The sequence below is a fragment of the Sapajus apella genome, unplaced genomic scaffold, assembly GCF_009761245.1.
Source record: "Sapajus apella isolate SASKATOON/1434 unplaced genomic scaffold, GSC_monkey_1.0 scaffold106, whole genome shotgun sequence".
NCBI lineage: Eukaryota > Metazoa > Chordata > Mammalia > Primates > Cebidae > Sapajus > Sapajus apella.
The window spans coordinates 1,634,398-1,658,659 of NW_022437046.1; the positions used below are offsets into that span (position 1 = coordinate 1,634,398).

General features: G+C 57.2%; 1 protein-coding gene and 1 long non-coding RNA gene across 13 annotated transcripts in view; one reads left to right on the top strand and one right to left on the bottom strand.

Annotated features, from left to right (window-relative positions):
* ARAP1 (ArfGAP with RhoGAP domain, ankyrin repeat and PH domain 1) overlaps positions 1-24,262 on the bottom strand; it is a 66,198-nt gene that overhangs the window by 4,338 nt on the left and 37,598 nt on the right. For 7 of the 12 annotated variants that reach the window (XM_032258833.1, XM_032258838.1, XM_032258836.1 and 4 more), the window contains 26 exons: positions 23,721-23,788; positions 22,982-23,112; positions 22,738-22,881; positions 21,985-22,054; positions 21,557-21,677; positions 20,909-21,111; positions 20,395-20,501; positions 17,753-17,952; positions 16,364-16,449; positions 14,757-14,939; positions 13,514-13,688; positions 12,275-12,409; positions 10,356-10,491; positions 9,944-10,046; positions 8,851-9,046; positions 8,523-8,574; positions 8,248-8,411; positions 7,913-8,125; positions 7,486-7,591; positions 6,649-6,796; positions 6,465-6,551; positions 6,310-6,378; positions 5,911-6,028; positions 4,600-4,713; positions 4,243-4,388; positions 3,657-3,689 (listed from right to left, as the gene is read on the bottom strand). In XM_032258833.1, the coding sequence (XP_032114724.1) occupies positions 3,657-3,689; positions 4,243-4,388; positions 4,600-4,713; positions 5,911-6,028; positions 6,310-6,378; positions 6,465-6,551; positions 6,649-6,796; positions 7,486-7,591; positions 7,913-8,125; positions 8,248-8,411; positions 8,523-8,574; positions 8,851-9,046; positions 9,944-10,046; positions 10,356-10,491; positions 12,275-12,409; positions 13,514-13,688; positions 14,757-14,939; positions 16,364-16,449; positions 17,753-17,952; positions 20,395-20,501; positions 20,909-21,111; positions 21,557-21,677; positions 21,985-22,054; positions 22,738-22,881; positions 22,982-23,112; positions 23,721-23,788 (3,308 nt within the window). The remainder of the gene's footprint in view (positions 1-3,656; positions 3,690-4,242; positions 4,389-4,599; positions 4,714-5,910; positions 6,029-6,309; positions 6,379-6,464; positions 6,552-6,648; positions 6,797-7,485; positions 7,592-7,912; positions 8,126-8,247; positions 8,412-8,522; positions 8,575-8,850; positions 9,047-9,943; positions 10,047-10,355; positions 10,492-12,274; positions 12,410-13,513; positions 13,689-14,756; positions 14,940-16,363; positions 16,450-17,752; positions 17,953-20,394; positions 20,502-20,908; positions 21,112-21,556; positions 21,678-21,984; positions 22,055-22,737; positions 22,882-22,981; positions 23,113-23,720; positions 23,789-24,262) is intronic. The other 5 variants (XM_032258839.1, XM_032258844.1, XM_032258841.1 and 2 more) reach the window with 3 other exon arrangements.
* LOC116536964 lies at positions 217-24,067 on the top strand. The gene is made up of 3 exons (XR_004262906.1): positions 217-227; positions 18,238-18,251; positions 23,989-24,067. It is a non-coding gene; the product is annotated as an uncharacterized LOC116536964 (long non-coding RNA).

The window sequence follows — 24,262 nt, forward strand, 5'->3', positions numbered from 1 at the left end:
AGGAGGGGCACCAGATTGCCAAAAGATTCACGTCCGGCCCCTGCCTCGGCATATGGGTCTGGGCTTGGAAGGAGCAGGCTGGCTCAGAGGCAGAGAGATGGGGGCAATGACCCCCAAGGAAGAGGCTGGTTGGAGGTCAAGCTAACAAGGCTTCCTCCTGCTCTTGGAGCCACTTGCTTAAAGCCCTACCCCTACCAGGCACCCCTGAAGCCCACAGGGGCACCAGAGTGAATGGCAGGGGAGGGAGATTCACTTACAACCGAAACTGGGGGTCAAAGAGTGAGCCACCTCTCCCCTGTTCCCCACCATGGCTCCCAGCCACCTCCAGGCATGGCTCCTCAGTAGGGGCCAGAGAAGGGACTAAGAGACAGCCAGGGGAGGGAGAAGTTTCAGGAACTGGTGGACTTCTTGTGATATAGCAAAAGGATGGGTTGCCTAGGGACTGGTGGAGACCTCTGTGCTCTCAAAGGGGTGTGGCTTAGGAGAGCCTTAGTAAGGATTTTTCTCTCTGCTTTTACCCCGACACCCCGATTGGAAAGCCCCATGTCTTCTATAGATAGCACCTAACCTGATGATGGACATGTGCCCAGGAGGGCCTGGAACCAACTGGGCTGCAAGCATGGGACACTCAGTGGTGCAAACAGGGAGGAAAGCGGTGGGGGGAGCGCAGGGAGGGCGGATCAGGCTGCAGACATGGAAGAAACAAGATGTGGGAGAATACAAGGAAGAAACTTGCATGCATGCAGGGAATAAGCAAGGCTGGGAGCAGCAAAGCAAAAGGCCTGCAAACCGGAAGACAGCTGGTGGCAGAAATGGAAAGACTGAGATAGAGGCTGTAAAAGAGATTCAGCTCCAGGAACGGAAAACACAAGGCTCTGGGCATGAAGGAAGGAAGGATGTGGGGAAAACTGGACTGCAGGTACGGGAGGAATCAGGCTGAGGGGATGGAAAACAGGCTGTGGGTTTGGAAGAAGTCAGGCTGTGGGTGGGAGGGGAACAGAAGTAGCAGCAAGCAGTCAAGTGACTCAAGGGTAGATGGGACTGGCCCAGTCAGGAGCGGAGAAAACTGTGGGAATCAAGGCATTCAAACCAGGCTGCGTCTCCGAGAATGAAAACAACCCTCAGGCCTCCAATTCCTTGGGGTCTGATGTGCGCGGCATGTGTGTGATGTGAGGGCGGCTGACACAGGAAGTTTGCAGAAGCGGGTCTTAGGAGGAGAGGATCTCAGTCAATGCAATCTCCTTTTGAGAATGAATCCCGCAAGGTGGAGTGTAGTGGTGCAATCTCAGCTCACTGCAACCCCACCTCATGGGATCAAGCCATCCTCCTGCTTCAGCCTCTCGAGTAGCTGGGACTACAGGCATGCACCACCATGTCTGGCTAATTTTTATAGAGACAGGGTTTCACCATGTTGCCCAGGCTAGTCCCAAACTCCTGGGCTCAAGAGATCCTCCCACCTCAGCCTCCCAAAGTGCTGGGATTACAGGCATGAGCCACTGCATCTGGCCCAAGGACTTCATTTCTAATCAGACAGCTCATGTTTCCAGCATGTCCAGGTCACTGGTACCAGGTCACTGGCGGACAATGAAGTTTACCCTTGATGCTTAAGGATCTCTGCTGGAACCAAGAGCTTTCTAGCATGTGCCTTTTCCAGGTGCCTCAGGGTCTTTAACAAGAGGAGACCCCCAGGATAAGGCACAAGTGAATCACCTGTGCCTGAATCACCTGGATCCTGAATCCTGAATGACCTGGGATTGTCCTAATTTCAAACATTCTGTCCTACTGCCACATAAACCAACAAATGCCAGAATTGCTAACAATGTGGTAACCAGCCCACACCTGCTTAGGGCCTCTGCCAAGCCAGAGGTGTTGGCTGTCACTGGGGCACGGGGAGCACCACCCACCCTGTGCTGAGCCGCCCCTCCTTGCTGAGTTCTCAAGTCCGAGACATCCAGGAATACAAAGCTTGCATTTCCACACTAAGAAACCTGGGTGTGAGTCCCAGTCTACACTTACAGATGGCCTTGGGCAAGTCGCGCAAAGCCTGTTTTCTCACCTAGAAGCGGGGACAGCCCTCTTCCTCAGAGAACAGTAGTAAGGATTCCATGTCTCAGGATGTGAGGGGCCAGCACCAAGCCTGGTTCCTTAGGGAATATTAGATCTCATCCCTTTTTCCAGCTCTCCTGTCTCCTTCCTTCCATGCCCAGGGAGCCACAGCTGCCTTTCCAGGTGCCTCAGCCATCCTGCCTCCCTTCTGCCCACAGTGCGGGTCCTAAGCACTCCTAGAGGGAGGGGCCCGGGAGATAGCATCCCAGAACCAAGAGGGGCGGACTGGATAGGAGGACAGGCTCCGAAGTGAAGATGTGATCACAGAGGAGAGCAAAGGAGAGAAGAGAAGGCGTTTCCCACAGGGCTAGCAGGAGCCCAGGATGCATCAATAGAAGCACAAAATGCAAAGAGGAGATGAGGTCCTGCTCTACCTGTTCTGCTCCTACCATGGCAGCCAAGCCTGTTGAGGTGTCCTCAGGAAATGCAAGGGGCAGGAAGGGCCTGAAGACACTGGGGGTGGGGGGTGGGGGGCGGTGGCTGTGGGAGCTCAGGCTAGACCACTTGGCTTGGAACCCTGTCTCCGCTGCCCATCCTGCAGGGCAGCAGTCCCCAGTCTTTTTGGTATCAGGGACCAGTTTCGCAGACAATTTTTCCATGGGCAGGGGGATGGTTTCGGGATGAAACTATTAAACTTCAGATCTTCAGTCGTTAGATTCTCTTAAGGAGTGCACAACCTGGATCCCTCACTGACATAGTTCATAGCAGGGTTCGCACTCTCATGAGAATCTAATGCTGCTGCCGACCTGACAGGAGGCAGGGCTCAGGGGCAATGCTCGCTCGCCCGACGCTCACCTCCTGTTGCATGGCCTGTTCCTGACAGGCCACAAGCAGCTACCGCTCTGTGGCCTGGGGGTTGGGGACCCCTGCTGCAGAGCATCTATGCTTGTGGCCCCCAAGGCATAGCTGAGACCCAAAGGGGCATCATGAGATGCAGATTTCTCAGCAGAACCTGAGCAAGGGCCTTCACCCAGGGAGAAGTACACCCCTAGGAATAGGGCAGCCCCAAGGGAGGAGGGCATGAGCTCTCTCTCCTAGGAGTGTGCAGAGCAGAAACAGCCAGCTAGGGAGGCCTCAGAGAGACTCCTACCCTAGGTGGGGGTATCCCACAAGCCTCTCGTCCCACCCTGGCACGTCAGGGTCAGGGCAGTAGCAAGAACATTCCAGTCAGTAGTCCTGGAACTCTGTCCAGGGTTGGAAATAGGGTGGCTCCAGGGATGACAGGAGATGAAGATCAGAGCTCTAACGGAAACCTAGGTGCCACCATTACTAGATTTTTAACTTCCACACTGAGTCCTTTGGAAAATTCCAGAGCATTGCACTGATAGGGAACCTATCTTAGGGAAAGGACCCTAGGACAGGATTAGCGGTAAAGGGGAGGAGCTTAGGCCCCAGGCCCCAGGACAGAATACACAGTGCCGACTGGCAAGAGGGCAGGGAACCATGCCTGCAGATGGCCAGGAGCTTGGGCTGTGTCCCCATGCTACCACCCAGCTCACTTGGCCCCCAGGCGGTGTAAGGCAGCTGGCAGTCAGCCCACAGCTACTCACGGTCTCAGGGGCCCCGCTCCATGGCCTCTGGCTCTGTTTGATAGAGGATCAGGGTTATGGAAGAAGTCCCAGGTCTAGAGTCAGGACAGCACGTGTGGAGATGTGTGGGGCTTCGGGGGGAGGGGGTGTGTGGCACGAATGTGCAGAAGGTGGGGGGTGCCAAATGGAGTCTGGGTTGTGAGAACACCTTGCACGTGGAGTGAGTGAGTGAATGAGGGTGGCCTGGGAGGCATATGATGACGTATGATGTGACAAGGCATGCATGGGCCACAACTTGGGGCTATCATCAAGTAGCAGGTTCCTGTGGCTGCAGTGATACAGCACAGGCACAGTGAGACAGAGCATGGGCGTGGAGTGGTGTGATGGCATCTGGGTGCCAGGGCCTAGTGGAGCTACAGGGCACAGTAGAGTGGCCATCCAGGGCCATAGCAGGAGGGGTCTTAAGAGTCTACAGTTCTCCCCCACTGCTGTGCTACCCTGAGAGCCTGCAGCGGAAATATTTCCACTTGCAGACCAAGGGGACTCTCTGAGCACATTCAGGGGTACAGGTGCCCACCCTGGGGCAGAACCCAGTGGAGCCACTTACCCGGACCTCCTTGTAGAGCCGCAGGCAGCTGCTGTTAAGGATGAAGTAGCGATCGTGGAAGCCGCCTGAGGGCAGGCCCAGGCCCAGAAGGCTGCGGTCCTCACGGAACTTCATCATGCCATGCTTGGTGTCACCAACACGGCTGGCTGGGGAGGGGGGGACCAGAGTGGGCACAGGCTGCAACAACCCCTACCCGGGGCTGGGTCCCAGAATAAAGGAAACTGCCCCATCCTGCCCCAGTCTTTCCATAGAGGCCCACCCACCTGGCACCCTCTGCTTGAGCTGCTCCTACCTGGCACGCCCAGGTCCCACCCTGGCTCTGGAAGAGGGGACTGCCCCAAGCCCGGCACCACCTACCCAGGTACAGCAACATGGCCTCCATGGCCTGGTGCTTCTTCACCACCAGATGGCTGTCCGTGCCCAGCCCGTGCAAGATGGGCAGTACCTTCTCCGCGAAGTGCAGGGGGCGCTCTGGGGAGAGGTCACACCCACCGTCACTGGGACCACATGGCCATCAAGGGCTGGCACATGGGCACATCACCCACACATCCCCTGTCCACTCTAACTGCCTGCAAGTGTCATGACACACAACACCACCATCACGACCACCTGTCCCACAACCAAACTTCAGGCTTAACACACCTGGCTGTGACCAAAGCTGCTCAAATTCAACATGTGAAAAACCATGCCCACGATCTCCACCCCCACTCCCTTCCTGCCCTCCTCTTGTCCCCCATCAGAGAATTACAACCACCACCACCCCCATGCTAGGCTGCTCAATCCAGAAACAAACCCCTCCTCGCTCTCCCAATCCACGCATCGGATCTCCCTGCTCTGTCCATCTCCACTGCTGCCCCCCTGCCCATGTTACCGCCTTCTCCTTGGACTAAACCATGGCCTTCAAAGTGTGCTCCAATTTCCCTCGCCCTCCTCTCCCCACCCAGCAGCAAGCAGCACTCCTCTTCAACACCCGCTCACTAACCGAGGGGCTTGCATTGCTGCCAGGCCCTGCGTGGTTGCCTCTGCCTTGATCTCCAGCCCTACCCATGCCACCACCTCTCACTGCCCTCGTCTCCTTGAGGGCCACCACAGAGCTTTTTCCTTCTTCACCAAGTAGCCCCTACTCTTCCTTCCCATCCTGTCTCGGGGAAGATCTGACAATGCTATGGGTCTCTCCTCCACAACAGTTACCGCATCTGTAGTTGAACATGTATTGGTGTGATCATTTAGACTGACTAACCCCCACAAGGACAGGGACTGTGTGTGTGGCTCCCCAGCCTAGTGCCTGGCACTCAACAAATACAGTAAAATTAATGAACAGATACAGCCTCATCCTCCACTGCCATCAAGACCACAAAATACCTTTCTCATCCCAACCATCACCATTGTCACTGGCACCTGAGAAAGCACTGTTACGGCCAACACCATCTACCCCTTCACTGTCCCTTCTATCAGCCACATGACAGGCATCACCTCAATCCCTGCCAGAACCCTATCACTACCGTCACAGGGATCACAGTCTTCATCACTGTGACAGCAACATGTCATCAAAGCCCTTTTCACCACCCATGCTCAAGTACAGGGTAGGGAAGGACAGACAGGGGTTACAGGTCATGAACAAGACAAGACAGGCCACACCACACCCTGCACAAGCCCAGGGTCACCCACCTGCCTCCTCCCTCTCGTTGACCTCAAAGCAGGTCCAGTAGTCCTTCTCCCTGATGCCCACGTTCCGGCGATCCAGGATCTCCAGGGTGAGCTCCTCAGCAGTCATGGATGCTGGGATCTGCAGGGACCAAGGAGAAGGAGATTAACCTCCCTGCCCCTGGCTCCTGCTCTGCCACAACCTTGCTGTGTGATTCAGAGCCTAAGCCCATCTTTCTCAGGACCTTCTGGAGTCCTGGGATACAGAGGGGTGTCTCTGAATGGTTCTTACAGCACCAGCCAGATACAGGTCCCAAACGGGTCCTCTCCTTGGGATGGAAGCACTGCTCCCCTGGCCATCTGAGCCTGTGCCTGGCCCAGCCTGATTCTCTGGCCCCTTGGCTTCTAGGTCCCAGCAGCTACCTTGATATGCTGCTCAGTCTCTGCCTTCTTCTCCTCCAGATACACTGTGCAGATGAAGTCACCAGCATGCTGCAGGGAGACAGGGCTCAGCTGGGGGCCTAGGAAATGGGTGCAGGAGGTGGGCCCAAGCCCCCCACCCAGGCTCCATCCTTCACCTGGGTCCCACTGGCAGTGCCAGCCACTCGCATCTTCACAATGGCAGTGATCTCCTCCCGCTGCTTCCTGAGCTCCTCCTCATCCACCTGGGAAGGGGAGAGGGGCAGGGACTGAGGGTCACTGCCATCTCTGCCATCTGGGTGGCTCACCCTGCCCTCCACTGCCCACTGGCCAGGGACGCACATTAAACACCACCACGTAGTGGTTAATGAGGTCTTCTACCACACGGCCAGCCTTGTAGTCCTGCCCATCCGTCTGGAAGAGCGTGGGCCCAAACACAATTGCCAGGTTGTGCACATTCATCTGGTTGGTGTCTGAGAAGCACTGGACACTGGAGAGGGGAGGAGAAGAGCCTTCAGTGAGGAGTCAGGCTGAGTTTCCCATCTCACCCTGCTCATTTCTGACAGGTCCAAGACTGGTCTGCTCAGAGGGGACCACTATCCAACAGGGTAGGAACAGTTTTTCTGGCCGTGTCTTGTGTCCTAGCAAGGAGCAGGACTAGGAAGCTGGGAGATCCAGCCAAGGTACCCTGGCCCCAAGGGGGAAAATCCTCTACAACAGTGGTCCCCAACATTTCTGGCACCAGGGACTGGTTTCGTGGAAGACAATTTTTCCAAGGATGGGGCAGAGGGGCAGGGGATGGTTTCAGAGGCATTTGCTTCTTACAAGGAGCGCGCCACCTAGATCCCTCACATGTGCAGTTCACGATAGAGTTACGATCCTTTAAGAATCTAATGCTGCGGCTGACATGACAGGAGGCAGAGCTCAGGCAGTAATGCTTGCTCACCCACCACTCACCTCCTGCTGTGCAGCCTGGTTCCTAACAGGCAACAAACCTGTACTGGTCTGTGGCCTGGGGGTTGGAAACCCCTGCTCTACAAATGTCCAATGTTAGGGCAGATCACAGTCAGTATTTGGTGCAAAAAGCCCAGCTGGCTTCCAGGGGAGGGCAGTCAGCCAGGGTGGGGGTAGAACCTTCACCCCATCCCTCCAGAGTCTCACAATGGTATCGCCCCTTACCAGTACAGGTGGCTGATAAGGGCCTTCACCGTGGCCCGGTTGACAGGGGGCAGCCGCACCAGGAGCTCTCGGTACCTGGAGACCTTCTCTTCCTCGTCCTCAATCTCTGGGTGGGGAAGATAAATCAGGTCAGAAACCCCCTATAACCATCTTCCCCCACCCTGCCTGGGCTCCTCTGCCTCTCATGCTGGGTGGCAGCAGTCCCTGTGCCCTCCAAGTCAATGCAGTCCAGGCTGTCAACCAGGGTAAGGAACTCTCAGTCTTCCAGGGTCCCTCGCTCTGTATGGAATGGCGATGCGAATGAGGAGCAGAGGCAGGGAACTGGAGCCTGTCGGTTAGGGTGCGCCTAGTGCAAGTGCTAGAAGGGAAAGGCGCAGGAGTCCGGAGGGATGGGTGGAGGAAGCTGGGCAAGGGCTGCAGGGCCCACCTGAGGCTTCCAGCCAGGCTAGACGCTGGGTGCGAGTGAAGAGCCCATCGGGCAGGTCGCGCAGGAAGCGCTTGAGCGCCGAGGAGACATCATCCACGTGCTGCTCGCCCTCCTTGAGGTGCACAGAGCGTGCGTCCTGCCGCAGGCTCTCCAGCAGCCGCTGCGTCTTCGACGTCTGCCCACACTTGCGGTAGATGCCCTCCGAGGTCAGGCCTAGGGAGGGGCGAAGCGTTTGGGGCCTGAGGCATTGCGTCATGGGGTGGGGCCATGTGGCTCTGGGGCGAAAGGCGGCTCTCCGGGAGGGGCATGGCCTGCACCCCAGGGGCGAGGCTCACCGCACTGCGTGATGTAGTCCACACAGCGATATACGATGACAGGGATATCCGAGTCCCCGAGCTGCTGCTCCGACAGCGTGTCCCCCAAGCTGGCGGCTGCTTTCTGGATGGCCCCCAGCCAACCCATGAAGTCTAGCCGCCGCTCGCCCTGTATGTACAGTGTCCTGGGCCAGGGAGAATCAGTCACTGAGGGGCCTATACCTGTCCCACCCTGTCCCCAGGCCCATCAGACTGCTCCAGGTTTCTCAGAGCCTCTCAGGGAGGCCATGGCTCACCTCCTTCGCTCCACCAGCACCAGCACCTGGTTCTCGCTGTCCCCCTGGATGGCTGTGGAGGGGGTCAGTCAAGGTGAGGTCCAGGTCTTGTTCCTGATCCCCAACCTGCTCCCTCCCTCCCTCTCTCTGGGCACACACACACCCCTGGGACCCACCCGCCAATGTATAGGGTAGCTGAGATGTACCCCAAGGGTAGAGGAAATGAAAGGGAAGACTGACGGCTCTGGCCAAGGCCAGGCAGAGCTCAGACTTCCAGGCTAGGGCTGGGGGCCTGGGAGCCCAGGAAAGGGTGCCCTGGAGGCGGGGGGCCCAGGTCTGGTCCACGCACAAAGCTCCTGCAGTTTCCGTAGTTGCAGCGGCTCTTCACAGGGCCCCTCGGGGAAGACAGCTCGGAGCTCTGAGCCACTGAGAGAGAACCAGCCCTCTTGGGCCCGCTGCAGGCTCAGGCCAGCTTTGTAGGGTAGGCGTCCGAGGCGCTCAAAATCGCGGGCCAGCAGATCCTCGGCCAAGGGAGGCACAAATGCCTGGCGGGGAGGCAGCCGGGCGGGGGAGGGAAGGGATAGCATCAGCCAACAACACTGCTGGCCCTATGCCCTAGCTCCATGGCTTGCAAGCAGGTGCTCTCTTCCCACCCAGCTGCCTTCCCTTCTCTTCCCCAGGGCAGAACCCAGCCCAGTGATGGAACTTGGGTACCATGCCCCACTTCATACCCACTCAGATGTACCCGCCTCTGGAAAGGCTTCCCAGACACCTTCAGGAGAACTCTTCTCTGGGCCCTCACAGCACCAAAGCATTCTTGCCCTCTGTTGTGGCACTGGTTATACTGTTGATGTCACCTGAACCCCACCCATATGCGAGCTGTCTCCCTGACCCATGTGGGAGCTACTGAAGAGCTAGGACTAAGCCTGGTTCATCTGGGTCCCCAGGTCTCCGAGGGCTGACTCTCAGGAGGCTCACAAGACAACTAATCAATGGACAAGTGAATGATAAAAAGTCAGAGGCTGTCACAGCACAGGGGACCCCACAGGCACCTGACTAGTTCCTGCAGCAGAGCTCTCCCCTATGGCCTCCCTGCCTCTTCCCTCCAGCCTCTGCTTGCTCCCCTCCAGGAACAAGGAGCACACTGCCCTGGAGGTGGCACTGTCCATCCTAAGATGGCTCTGTCACTCACTGTTAAACACTTATTGAGCACCTATGAAGTTCAAGGCTCACAGCCCTTCTTCTGCAGAGCTAAGATAGGTCTGACCAACCCGGGCTGCAGATCACACTAGGCCCTTGGTGGGACAGGCCTGCCCCATGTCTGCTGCCCTCCATCTAGCTTCTGCTCCCTGAACAGGGATCTGGGATACATGGGATTGGCCAGGAAGCCCCACCTTCCCCTGTCACCCACCCTTACACCCATCCTGCTACCCCAGGCCCACCTTAGCAATGCACTTGACCCACTCATGAGCCTGCTCTGCACTCTCCAGACCAAACAGGTACAGCCGTTCTCCCTCTGTGTATACCTCAAAGGTGTGCTCAAAGCTGCAAATACACAGGCCAGAACTCAGGCCCACCCCATCCAGCACCAGCCCACCCTCAGCCCCCACCATCAACCACCATCCTCTGCCCCCTCCACACTGCCATAGCGCTTGTCCTTACTCTGGCCCCCAAGGGGTAGTGGAAAAGTCTTGGGCTGGAGCCTCAAGGGACCGGGTTTGGCCTTGTGCAGCCTCAGTTTGCTGTGTGACCCTGGGGAGGTTCTCCCCTTCTCTGAGCCTATTTCCCTGTCTCCCCAGTGGGGGATTGTACCCTGTAGCAACCGCAGTCTGTGATTTGCCCAGGGGTACTCACCCGTGGGTGTCGGGAGGGGGCACTGCCAGGCACACAATCTCGCTGGCCCGAATCTCTCCATTGGGGGTCACTGCCCGCTCATTCTCATAGTAGCTCAGGACTCCGTCACTAAGGACACACCAGCGCCGGCTGAACTCTGGGGAGAATTTGGGCAGGGGAGCCATCAGGGAGCCCCATCACCACCTGAAAAGCACCTCTGTATCCTCCCAGGGCTCCCCCTCCCATCTGATGCATGTGCTCTTCATTCTCTCAAGTTTCTCCCAAATCCATCCACCTCTCTGCAACCCCACCATGCCAGCCAGCCCAAAGTCATCCTCTCCCCCAGGCCTCTGAAGCAGCCACTTCCAAAATCCCAGTGATCTAGCTAAAATCAGACTCCCTCCTTCCTCTAACCAAAACCATTCCATGGTCCTCAGGACAGACTCCACGCCCCTCAGCCTGCCATTCAAGGCCCTGCCAGGTCTACCCCTGCCCATCTCTCCAGCTGCCTCTCTGTCACTGCTGGACACACACATCCCCACCCAGCACTCCCAGCTTTTGCAAACCCTGTCCCCTCCACCCACCACCTAAATGTCACAGAAGGCTTCTATGCCCCAACCTCCTTTTCCAGAAGCACCCATCACTCTCTACTCTGCCTCCTCCTACAATGGCTCTGAGAGACTGACAAAGTCCCATAAAAGAAACAGAAATGGGAATCTGGACCAGAAAAGGGAATGGAAAGAATAGAATGTCATGGCCATACAGGCTTGTACAGTTCACAGCACTGAGCTTTACAGTGGCTCAGAGCTTCCTGGCACCCAGGGCAAAAAGGATGACTCAGGCAGTTACATAAATGATATTATCAGGCAGAGAGGGCAGACCTGGAGCAATGAGGCTGTGAACAGCATGGAGTTCCAAAGAACCTCTTTGGGAGTTGGAGGGCTTCATCCCCAGAGAAGAGCATGCAGGAGGTGCTGAGGGACGTTGTCAGCAATGACCTATCTCACAATGCTCCCAGAGTAGCCTGTGCCTCTCATCCCATCTATGAGGGCCTGACATTTGCCCTTTGAGGCAATGTGTCCCCCGGCCTGTCCCCACAGATGGGCTCCCTCTAGGAGCACCAGCTCTGCCTCAGTCACCCTTCATTCTGCAGAATGCCCGCTGTGTGCTAGCCACTCTTCTAGGCGCTGGGGGCTACAGGCAGTGGTGGCCAAAAAGAAGAGAATCTATAGATATATACATTCATGGGCAAATGAATACCAGGTAAGTGGTGTGAAGAAAATTTAGGGTAAAGGGACAGATGGGGGTGCTGTTTTGCATAAAGTAGTCGGGGATAATATCTCTGCAGTAGTGATGCAGAAACAGAGGCCTGACGGAAGTAAGGGACTGGCTGTGCAGATATCTGGGGGAAAGCATTTCAGCCATAGGGAAGAGCAAAGATTCTGTGGGTGACATGGCATGTCTGAGAAACAGTGAGGAGACCAGCAGAGCTGGGGCAGAGTGATTCGGGGGTTGGGTCAGAGAGGTCATGGAAGTGGTGGATTTTCTTCTGAGTTGGGAAGTGAACAGCAGGCTGAGATCAGAGAGGGATAGGGCTTTCCATTCAGTCCTCAACTCTCTACCACCACAGGCTTTAACTACCAGATGCTTAGCAGAGCCCATACCCAGTAGGGGCTCAATAAAGATTCTTTTAGTCCAAAGAAACTCTGGCAGTGACCTGCTCTGCAGTGCCATGCCCCACCCCTATTCCCACCAGGATCCTTTATGAAGCACCTACTGTCTACCACAGACTATATGCAGGAAGCCTTCTCAGGTGACTCTGCCAGAGTCCACTTGGCTGCTTCACAGGTCCACCAGTCTGGCCATCCCTGGCTTCCCTGGCCCTGCAGTTTCCACGCACAGATGCCATAGGCCAGTGCAGGGTCTGGGGCGGCACCCACCTTCCCGGGCCCGGCGGTCCTGCAGCAGCTTGCCGGCAGAGGCCGTCTTGTAGAGGAAGCCACTGTGGCTCACGGTCGGCAGAACAACTGAGTAGTGCTTTTCCAGGGGCTTCATAGAGTCCAGCCGAGGCACCTCTTTGGAGGCAAGGAAAGGATGGCAGGTCATGCTGGACAACCAAGGGGCTGTCCGCACCTCACTCCCACCTGGGCTGGGCATCCAGGCTCACTTTCGAATCACCAGCCCCAGCTCCCTAACTGGCAGCCTCAAGCTCCCCCTCCTATCTCCAGGGTCTTGCCCAGGCTGTTTCTCCACCTCTCCCTTGTGGAAATTCACTCCGTTCCCAAGGCCCAGCTCCAGTACCTCCCCTTCCGGGAAGCCTCCCTGACTTCCGGCCCACCCCACTCTCCAGGTTGGAGGCACAGGCCAGGCACACTGGCATCAGAGGGGCATTGGGCAAACTCAGTAATAATCCCTGGAAAGAGGCTTGTCCCAGACGGCAGGGGGCTCAAGGTGGCGGCCTGACTACAGCCCTGCTCCCCAGCTCAGCCAGGGAGGTTCTGCCCCCAAGCCCAAGCCAGCTGGGTGGTCTCCTGTGTCTCCCTGGACACCTCTTCAGCCCAGTGCACCCCGCCCACCCATGGCCCTAAGCCCAGAGCCCCAGCCACTGAGCTCCACCCTTAGTCCTGGGATATGGCCCCGGAGGCCAGGCCTGGGCCACAAACTGCACTGTTCAGCCCACGGCTCCCTCCTCACCCACCCCAAGAGGGAGCCAGTGGTACCCAAACCAGGTCTAGGATTGAGCTCCACCCAGGCAGAGCAGCGGACAGTGCTGCCATGGTAGGTGACCCACACATGGAAAATTTAACACAACACCCCACAGGCAGCAACACAGACACACTCTGCACACGCACACGCTCTCTAAAGCCCTCAACATCCCCAGAAACACAGATCCAGCGCGGCTCAGAGGTACACAAGCACCAGCGCAGCCACCAGCCATCCTGAGATGCCCACACTGCAAGTCAGGAAAGTCATCAACAGAGTCACAGAGACAGAGACACGGAGGAACATGCATATGAAGCACAAATACACACTGACATGCAAACCCAAGCACATCCCAGCTCACACACGATTGTACCATGGGCCCTTGAGGAGCTGCAATCACACCCTGAAAGCTGCATGCAAATCAAACCCCGCTGGACACCCACAGCCTGGTGGACCCCATCCTCTGCCATGCTCACCTGTGGTCCGGTTGTTCCGAAGAAATTCCATCTGCAGTGTCTGCCCCGCCTGCTCTGCAAGAGCCAGGGGCGTGGGGGCCTCAGGGTCCCCTGAGAAGCAGCTGATCCCAGCCCCACAGCCCAGGAGTGCCTGGGTTTCAGCCAGGTCTGTGGTGGTCACTGCAGCACACAAGGCCTAGGAAGAGGCAGGGGAGGGTCAGCCCAAGGAGTCGGGGGCCCACAGGGAAATCGGGTGTCGGGGAGGAGAGGAAAGAAGAGAAAGGAGCCACCCAGGCCTGGAGCAGTCCATCCTCAGACTGAAAGAGAGAACAGGAAGGAAAAAAGAGAGAAGGAGAGAGGGAGGAGAGAGGCCAAGGGGAGGAGGGGCGAGCAGGAGCTGCCTAGCAGAGGCCAGGGGGTCCCAGCTGCCGGGGGCCTCACCCCTGCTGGCGGCCTGGACACAGCTGCCCAGTCAGCCACGGAGCCTCCAGAGGATCTCAAGCTCCCTCTGCCTTGTGGGGGAGCAGGGGGGTGCTTTGTAGCTAATTCCTCCCACATTTGAATTCCTCACCGCCTGCCCAGCCCTCCCAACCAATGGGAGTTGCCGCCATCCTGGCTTGCAGGCTAGACTGGGTTGGGCTGGGAGCAGGACGCTTGGGTCCCTGGGAGGTGGAGGCCTGGCTCCCACTAGGCTTCTAGCTGGACTGAGTCTGCCTGGGAGGGGCAATTTGGGGGAGGGGCTGAAGGCCAGCCAGAGGTCACAAATGGCATACCCCTGCTTTGGAGCTGGATGCCTCCCACTCAGGCCCAGCTAGATCAGGGCCTAAGGCTTGGCTCCCAGCCTGTCAGGGCCTGGGGCCCATATGGAGCCTCATCTTGAGTGGGGTGTGGATGGGGGTGGGTCAGAGGAGCCCAGCTGTTTTTCATGAGCCTGACAGGAAATAGCATCCCCATCAAGTTCACTCCTTTTGGCAGGATTCAGAAGCAACAGGACAGGATGCGGGAGACTGAGGAATCGGGAGGGAGACAGACAGATGCTGGGGACGTAGCCTTGGCCCAAGGGTCAGGCCTAGCTCCTCCCTGCATGGCCAGAACTTTTCATATGGCTTAGCCAGGGCCCTCCTGCCCTCCAAACCTCAGTTTCCCCATATGCCAAAGCAGCTCCCTGAGCTGGTAGATGAGACGGGTTATGACAGCATGAGGAACAGGGCAGCAGAAAGACAGTGGGTGGTCCCAAGGGGCCCCAGAGCTACAGTACCCTGACCTTGTCCAGCTCCTCCTGGTTGCCAAAGAGTGGGTGGTAGCGGCGGTACTTGCCCTCACGGTACTTGGCCTCCAGGTGGCGCCGCCGGGTGCTGGGGCTGCTGCTGGGCTGTAGGGCCTCACTGGGGGGCACGTTGGCTGCCCAGAAGCGGTTCCCAGCACCATTACCCAGCTGTAAGAAGAGCTGCGGGGGTGGGCAAGAGGTCAGGGCGGCAGCTGACAGCCAGGGGCTGTGCCAGGCAAAAACTTGGTTTCTGGGGTTGTTAGGCATGGGGCTGGGAGAGCCAGGCCATCTGCCCACTTTCCCAACAGGGAAGGTGAGGATGGCCTGGCCTGCTATTGGCTGAGGATGCTCCCACCACCAGCACTGGGCTCAGAGCCTAGGTCCCAGTAGGTCGGCAGCCTGACAGGTGGATACCTCAGGCCCTGCACCTGGTCCCAGGGGACTTGCTGCTGCCCCATCCAGTTCCACATCTGGGGCTCTGCATTTCTGATGCTATGATAACTGGGGGTGCCTAACCTGTCAGCCAATGGAGTGGGCAGGGATTTCCGAAACCTCTCCTGCCCCTGACATTCCTCTCTGGGCAAGAAGGATTGGGGGCGGATTATGGATGAGTGCAGGGATCCAGCATTCAGGGAATCAGTTCCTTCCTTCATCCGGCTCCTCATTCCACAGCCATTGGGCCCCCCACCATGACTCTTTGTCAGATCCTGTTTGGGGTGCTGGGGTCACAGCATAGAACAAAGCAGAACAGTCCCTGCCACTACTGTGTTTTCCAGCAAGTTACCTTCTCTCCCTGAGCTTCGAAGTCTGTATACTGGTTAATCTAATCCTAACTCCTGGCTTGTTTGGAAAGTCAGTTAATTAACATATACAAAGTCCTTAGTACTTATGTGCCAAACACACCATGCGGAGGTGGGAAACGGGTGTGACACCCCAAGTGCTCTGGAGTCTGCAGCCTGGGTCTAGTCTCCCATTGCAAGTTCTCCCCTGTATCTACTACATATTGGTACCTGGGAGTTTCCAGTACAGGGGCATAAATGTACACATGTGTGCACGCAAAGCACACGCACATATACCCACTGGTGCACGTGAGTTCAGATGAAATGAAGGCTGAGAACCTCTGAGGGGGTGTGCAAGGTAACGGAGAAGTCCCTGGGTCGGCCAGGAAGTGGGATGGAAAGAGGCCGGGGTGGTGGTCAATATGCATTTACTGGGTAATCTCAGGCAGATTACAGCCCTGCCTAGGACCTTTCAATGGATAAAAGTTAAATTAGATCAGGGGTCAGCAAATTCTTTCTCTCAAGGGCCAAATAGTAAATATTTTAGGTTCTTTAAACATATACAGTCTCTGCTGCATTTTCTTCCTTTTTTTTTTTTTTAAATACAACACTTTAAAAATATAAAAACATTCTTAGTTCACTGGTTAGTTTGCTGACTTTGCCAAAAATTGCTTTTTCCAAATCCCCGCCCACTAGATTATCACAAAGGGTCTCTTCCAGCTCCAAGGTGCCATGGTCAGTGAGATAGGGAGGGGGCTGGGAAACCCAGGCAGCTGTTGAATGGGGCAGACCCCAAGTACGGGTGGCAAGTAGGGGCGTCCCCACCTGGATAAGTGTTTCTGTCCACACCTTCCTGTCCATCTTCAGGCTCCGCACCTTGGAGATGCCAGCACCCAGGCCACGGTGCTCTCCTGTAGACACACGGCCAGACCTGGAATCACCTCGGCCCTCCCCTTCACAGGAGCACTCACCCAGCCCCACTGTCCACTGGGACACACAGGGATGATAGGCCACAGGCAGGCCCTAGTGGATGGGCCTATTGGCAGCTCTGGAATTCAGCTGGCCACTCTTGCTCCCCGCAGGGCAGGACTGAGCCCTGTAATCCTCACCTGGGCTCCTGCACCAGTCTCCTGCACCTGGCTTCCTGGAACCATGCTTGGCCTCTTACAGGCCACACTAGCACAGCCCCACCAGAGGTGATCTCTTTAAATTGCAAATCCCTGACTTCCAATCCCTGCTTTCACCCTCCAGTGGCTCCCAGAATTAGATCACAACTCCATACCTGCTTCCCCTCCATCATCTTTCTACCCAGACTCTCATCACCCATGTCCCCATGGCCACTCCTTCCTGCCATTAGATCTCAGCTGGCATGTCACCTCCTCAGAGAGGGCCTCCCCAGCACACTTCCCCAGACTTGCTCCTCCACCTGGATCCCCACCTCCAGCCACCTACAGCTGCCACGTAGACTATGTCAGCTCTCAGGAGGACCAAATCCCCAGCATCTGGCAGTGACTGGCACGCAGTGGACCCTTGATTGAGCAGATGAATGAACCTTGGGCTCGACCCTCTTGCATTTCATCTTCCTCATCCAGTCGGTCATTGTGAGTTTTCCACCACAGATCCTAAACAGCCCTCAAATGCTCACAGCTTCCCCAGGCCAGGCTTCCTCCTCCTCCCTCTCCTGGATCCTATGGCAGCCTCCTCACTGGTCTCCAGCCTCGCCCCCTCTAACTCAGCTTCCACCCACCAGCCAGGTTCTGACCAACAAATCTGACCACATCCCTGCCTCCTGTCCCCCTCCAGACAAAATACCAGCTCCTCCCTCTGCATGCAAAGCCCTGCCTGGCCTGGCCCCTGCCAGCTCCTCTTGCTAGGCTACCCTTATTCCTCTGACGTGAGAGGAACACTGGACCCCAACAAGACTGGGCTCAAATCTGGGCTCACTTACTTGCCAGGTGACTCTGAACAAGCCATTTCCCCTCCCTGTGCCTCCATGTCCCCACTCATGATGGGAGAAGTTGAACCCAGCCTGGCAATGTAAGGACTCAAGGCTAATTACAGGGGAAAGGCCTGGTGTACAGAAGAAGCCTCATCAACAGCAGCTCTCTGACTGCTGTCTCCGCTCTAGGCCCTCCTGCCAGATAGGACATCTGCCATCCCAACTGGCCAGCCCCGCCATGCCTCTGACTGGTGCCCTGACCCCCAAGCACACACCTGCACAGCGCTTGCAGATGACAACACAGAGGTTGATGGAGGCCCAGTCAGGCTGGGCAGCCCCACAGTCAGCACAGAACCTGTTGGGGGCTGCAGCCCAGATGCGCTCGGCCACCTCCGAGGTAGACAGGGCCTCAGCGATGGCTCCCTGCATGGCCTCCAGCCACTGCTCCTTCTCTAGCTCCGAGTCAGCAGAGAAGCTGGGGACACAGGAGTGGGGAGGTTGGTGGGGTTGGACTCAAGAGGGATTTGGGGGCAGCATGAGGAGGTACAGAATGAAGTGAGGAACAAGGTGTTGGGAGCACTTAGGCAGAAGAGGGAGGCATCCCAGGTCTGGTAGGGAAGGTAGCCGTGGACAAAGGCAAGGACACCAGGAACCTGAGAGCATATGGGGGCAGAGGAGCCCAGTGGGGGGCTCTGCCCAGCCCGGGGAATGAAGGCTGCTGGGAAGAAAATGATGCCTGAGCTAAGACTGGACAGATCAGAAGGGCTGAGCCAGGTGCAGAGATGGAAAGGCATTCTAAACAGAAGGAGCAGCATGTACAAAGGGGCAGGATGGCACATGGGGCATTCCTGGACCTGCAGACAGGAGGGCAGACTGGCAGAGAAGAGGCTGGGAGGCGGACAAGGGACAGGACTGCACCAGGCAGAGGAAGTACATGCTGAGAACAACCAACGGAGAACCCACAGAGGGTTTCAGTGGGAAGGAGGGGAGGGTACAGAGATGTCTTTAAAAGACCCCTCCACCATTCCCATCCTCATTCCTATCCCAGCCCAACTGTGACATGCTCCATGACCCCACTACACAAAGAACTCCACTGGCCCAACATACCCAGACACCTGTGGCCACCACAGCATGCCCTGCTCTTCAGGGTGGGAGGCCCTGGCTGAACAACAAATGGACAACTGTCCCTAAAAAGTTGTGTGTGTGTGTTTTTTTTTAAAGACCCCTCTGGCTCTTTCCCTGCCACCACCAAGTCACACATGTGACCCTGAGTCCACTTGACCCATAAGCCATTGCCACAACCAAGGAAGGCACTGCAGCTGGAGGTGTGATGGCTGTGAACACCACTTTACGGAGGTGCTAGAGACCTCCTCCTCCACAGCCTCGCATGTGGAATTCGCAAAGCTGCCAAAGGCAGAGCCAACTGCCAAGCTCGCCTTCCTGTGCTTGCGCCCGAGTGCAATGAGCCACTCATGCCAGCTGGGGGAGGCCCTTTGTGCAGAACACCAAGCCTACCTCTTTAGCGTTGGGGCAACAAGAAACCCAGAAACAGGCAGGCAGGCCTCTCAGACTGACAATCAGAGAACGCCCATCAGGCGGGGCTGTGGCTGTGTGGTAGTTAAGGACTATGGCAAAGAATTTCAGGCCAAGGATGTCATCAAAGAGAACTTCAAATGCAAGAAATGAGCAAATAAAAACTTAGCTCTCGGCTGGGCGTGGTGGCTCACGCCTATAATCCCAGCACTTCCGGAGGCTGACGTGGGCAAATCATGAGGTCAGGAGTTCAAGACCAGCCTGGCCAATATGGTAAAACCCCATCTCTACTAAAAACACAAAAACTAGCAGGGCATGGTGGCACGCACCTGTAATCCCAGCTACTTTGGAGGCTGAGGCAGGAGAATTGCTTGAACCCAGGAGGTGGAGGTTGCAGTGAGCTGAGATCATGCCACTGTACTCCAGCCTGGGTGACAGAGTGAGACTTCATCTCAAGACGAAGGAAAAATAAGGCCCCCGTGGCAGTCAGAGTAGTTGGAGTAAAGAGGATGGACAGGCATGGGCAGCCCGAATAGGCAGTGGGGCCAAGGGCCCACTAGGCCAAGGCCAGAATGGTGACAGCAGAGGGATGGGGCCACATTGGGGTAAAAAGGAAAGGCACGGGCCCTTCCCTCTTGGTTGGAGAGACAGGCACCTAGGAGGAACGGGTTGCTGAAAGGAGATGGCCATAGCTGTCAGACAAGCAGGCCAGAGCTCAGCAGCAAGATCCCACTGGAGACAGAAACCTGGGCTAAGAGCAGAGAGCTGGGAGGGAGCGGGGTGATGCTGGTATTTATTGAGCAGTTACTACTCAGTGTTACAAAGACTTCCTCAGGAAACTGAGGCACACACAGGACAGGTGATGTCCCAGATCACACAGCTAGTCACTGGTGGACCCAGGATTAGAAGCCAGGCACACTTCAATGCCTCAGAGGTAACAGCTGAAGGACTAGGAGTGCGCAAGGCTGCCCGGGGAGAGGGCAGAGGACAGAGAAAGACACCGAGGGACAGCTGAGGTCAGAGGAAACCGAGATGGCAGAACCTTGGGGGTCCAGAGACTGAGGGGCCCCTCATGAGAGACAAGAGCACTCTCCAGGGGTGGCGCAGGCGCAGGGGCAGTGAGTGCAGGAGGCCAGCACAGGCAACCCCCGAGCAGCGTGGCAGGCAGGGGAGGACAGCAGTGACCAAGTGGCACAGGGAGAGAGAGACCTCTTAGAAGGGAGGGAGATCAGAGCAGGTTAGTGAGCAACAGGAGAGGGGCTGTGCAGGGCTGGGCAGGGAGAGGGAGCCCATCCCACAAGAAGGGACAGCTTCCCACATTGCACAAAAGGAAAACATCAGGAAGGAGTGAGGGCACTGGTGAGCCAAGGGGAGAGAGGGTCACCTGAAGATGCGGTAGGGTGTGGTGAGGTCGAAGCTGCGCCGGTCCACTTCCTTCACGTTGCCCACGCTCATGTCGATGAAGGTGATGCCAATGCCCAGCTGGTACTCCTGGAGAGTAGGCAGGAAGGGATGAGGGCAGGGCTTTGGGGGCAGGGCAGGAGGCTTGGGAGGGGAGAGGAAGGGAAGGTGGTGCAACTCAGGGACTGGAGGGTGCCCAGGAGAGGACATGGAAGCTGGGCAGAGTAAAAGGCTGTGGGTTCAGGGCCCACATAGCAATGAGCAGAGGTGCACGGGCGCAGGAGTCAGGTCAGGGATTGGAGGGCACTGCTCAGAGCCGGGGGGAAGCAGTCAGTACTGTGGGGAGTAAGGACGCATCCAGGCAAAGGGCTGGGCTCAGTGTAGGAAAAGAGGGAACAGAAAAGGCAGGGCTCAGGCCCCAGGTGGGCCTGGGACAGGGAGAGAGGGCAGGATAGGGGGGGCATGGGCAGGGGAGAGGTTCCAAGGCCCCTTAGCACCTCTCGATTCTTGTAGAGCTGCACTTTGTCCCCGACCACGGCCACATACAGCTTATTCTTGAAGCCACGCAGCTCCAGGCTGCCAGCACGGTCAGGCTGCTCTGAGCCTGGAACTCCAAGCAGATAAGCACTAGACAGTCGTGCCCGAGCACGCTGCTCAGCCATGGCCTGCTGCAGGGCCTGCATCCACTCCTTCCGCTCCACTGCAGGAGAAGGGTGGAGGAGCAAGCTCAAGGTGGGCCTGGCAGGGCGACCCTCAGGGGTCTCCTGGCCCTAGGCTCCTCAGGCAGCACTTCTGCCAGAAAGCCCACCCAGATTGCCCCCCATCACTTTGCTTGACTTCTCTGACTTGAATGAGCTCAGGCTCCAATCCCAGCTATGCCACTGATGCTGGGCAAGTGACTTCACCCCTTCAAGCCTGCTCCTGCTGTAAATGGGATCACGAGGTTCCGAGGACTCAGTGACCGTGCCAAGCAGTGGGCCGGTCACGGGGGGTGCCCCCTTCCTCCATCCACCTCACAAAGGGACCATGCCTCCCCGAATGTGATGCGAGAGGGCAGATGAGCAGGGCTTCTCCTCCCCCTCCTCTAGCCAAACTTCCAGTCTTCTCTCCCCATTTCCACACACAAAACATCCCACACTCCCCACCATCACTCTCTGCCCGGAAGGCAAAGGTCCGGTTGTTTGTGATCACTTCAAACTTCTGGTCCCCGATGGCAGCCACACGGGAGATGCACGCCACAGAGATAAAGCGCTTAGAGTAAGCATCCTGGGGGAGAGACAGGAGCTGTATTTTGGGGTCCAGCACCTCCTTGCTGGCTCCCCCGGCCTTAGCTGAAATGAAGGCTGCAGCCCTATCTCCTGCAGCTGATCAGAGACTACATGGCACACCAGCAGCCTGACCTGTGCTGACCCTGACTACATTCCTCGGCAGCCCTGGCCAGGATGACACGGGTCAAGGGGTCAGACGAAAGCTCTGGTGAGGATTGCTCTGGGAAGGGACACCCCCTCGCTCCAGTCTGGGGTCTAGCCTAGGCTGGAGTAGGGTTCGTGTCAGGGACTGATGCAGGCCTTACCTTGTTACTGTCAAAGTATCGCAGGTGATCAGCATCCAGTCTCACCCACCGCTTCTGATAGATGTAAGATCTGGAGAGGCAGAGGGACAACAGGCAAAAGATGGGGAAAGGAAGACAGGTTCCAGGACCACCCCAGCCCTCGGAAGCCACACTCAGTGTGAGGATCAGCCAGGTTCTAGGGAGGAAGGATCTCAAATGGCCACTGGCAAGAAGATGGACTTTATCTACAGCAAGAGTGACTGAAGTCAGTCTCATAGCAGCACATCCCTTTTTTTTTTTGAGACAGAATCTCACTTTGCCACACAGGCTGGAATGCAGTAGTACAGGCCTAGCTCACTGCAGCCTCAGATACCTGGGCTCAAGTTCTTCTCCCACCTCAGTCTCCCAAGTAGCTAAAACTACAGGCATGAGCCACTGCACCCAGCTAATTTTTAAATTTATTTGTAGAGACAAGGTCTCGCCATGTTGCCCAGAGTGGTCTCAAACTCCTGGCTTCAAGCAAACCTCCTACCTTAGCATCCCAAACAGCTGAGATTATAGGCATGAGCCATCATGCTCAGCTATTTCCCCATTTTCAGGGCAATAAAATAGGTCTGGAGGGACTCATCAGTGGTCACAGTCTGCCTGGAGGGAGACCTGTGCAAATCATCTCAGGCCCTTCTGGTTTTCAGATCTGTGATACCAGTGTCCTGGAGTCCTGGACACTGCTTGCCCCCATGCAGAGCACAGCAGGAACCAAGAGGTCTCACTCACCCCTGAGGAGGGTTCTTATCCAGCCAGCCGGCCTTGATGACTGGTGTGACGGGGGTGGCGCCCCCAGGCGGCCCGTCCATGGGGTGTGGTGCAGCGACCGGTCTGGGCAAGGGCAAGCTCAGGCTGCTGGTGTGCCATCCGCCACTAGCGAGGGAGAAGGGGATGGGGGCCCGGCTGAGGAAGCGAGGAGGGGGAGGGCTGGGGATGGGCTGGGCCATGGGAAGGAGGGTGGCCAGACACTCACTTGGGGACGCCCTCATAGTCGTGGTCATCCTCATCCTCATCCCCTTGGTCGTCCCCAGACAGTTCCTCCCCCTCGCTCAGCAGACTGGCCACGCGCACGGCCCGTGGGATTCGGCTCGGTGGGGGCTCCTCCTGCCCCCAAGACCCACTCAGCGTCATCCTTCCCTTCAAGCCCCAGATCACACCCACCCAGGGGCTGCCACGCCCCCTCTGTCCTCACAGCCCAAACCCACACAGCTCAGCACTTTTAGTTCTGTTTCCTCACATTCCCCTCCCCCTGCCAGCCGAGATCACACAGGGACCCAGATCACAGGGACAGGAGAGCCAGTGGCAGACACGGACCTAGGACACAGACAAAAACAGAAAGATGAAGGAACAGAGAAAAAGACTGAGGGCTAGAGAGGCAAGACAGACAGACAGAGGAATGCAAGAAGTGAAACAGAGACAGACACTCCAGGACAGGACACACACACTCCCAAAGCAGAGGGGGTGGGGGCCACGTGCCCACCCCCATGCAGCCAGGGCCTGGGGGAGCCACACCAGAGCCCTGACCCCTGGCCCAGGGCACTGCGGCTGTATGTGACTCCTGACCCCTGTATGACAAGAGAGTGAAGTGGGAGAAGGAGAAACCTCCCAGGAAATGGCTGCCCACTCTCTGTCTGGTGGTCCCCAGGGTCTGACAGGCAGCTGGGCACCCTACATACACACTGACAGGCAGACAGCCCTATGCCCAGTCCCACCTTCTTGGTCATCACTCTGGCTGGGGCCCCTGGCCCCTCCTCTGGGACCTCATCGTAGTCAGAGTCATCTGGTAAGAGAGGGTTTGGGGGGACTCAGTGCAAGGGGCCTGGCCTCCTCTCCTGGGGTACCACACTGGGCTTCACAAAGCCTCCCCCAGGCCAAGACCCCCGCCTCTACCTCTCCCTGGCTTTCAGGAAAAGGTGCAGGGGATAGGAAGTGCTATTTATACCCTCAGGCCTCATAAGACAGCACTAAGGGGTGGCCAAGGAGTGAGGTTAGGGGTCGGGCTAAGGACTGCCCAAAACATGCTAAAAGGGCAACACAAAGTGAGAAATGCGGCCAACCCCAGGAAAAGCAAACCACCCAACACCATGGAAATCAGACCATGGACAAAGCCAGCCATGGCCCCACACTTAACAGTCAGGAGGTGGGACAGGTGGGTGCTGTCTCCATCGTGAGGATGAAGAGAATGGCGCTCAGGGAGCTGTGGCCTGCCCATGGCCACGCAGGGGGCTGGTGGCAGGGCTGCACAGAAAGGAGT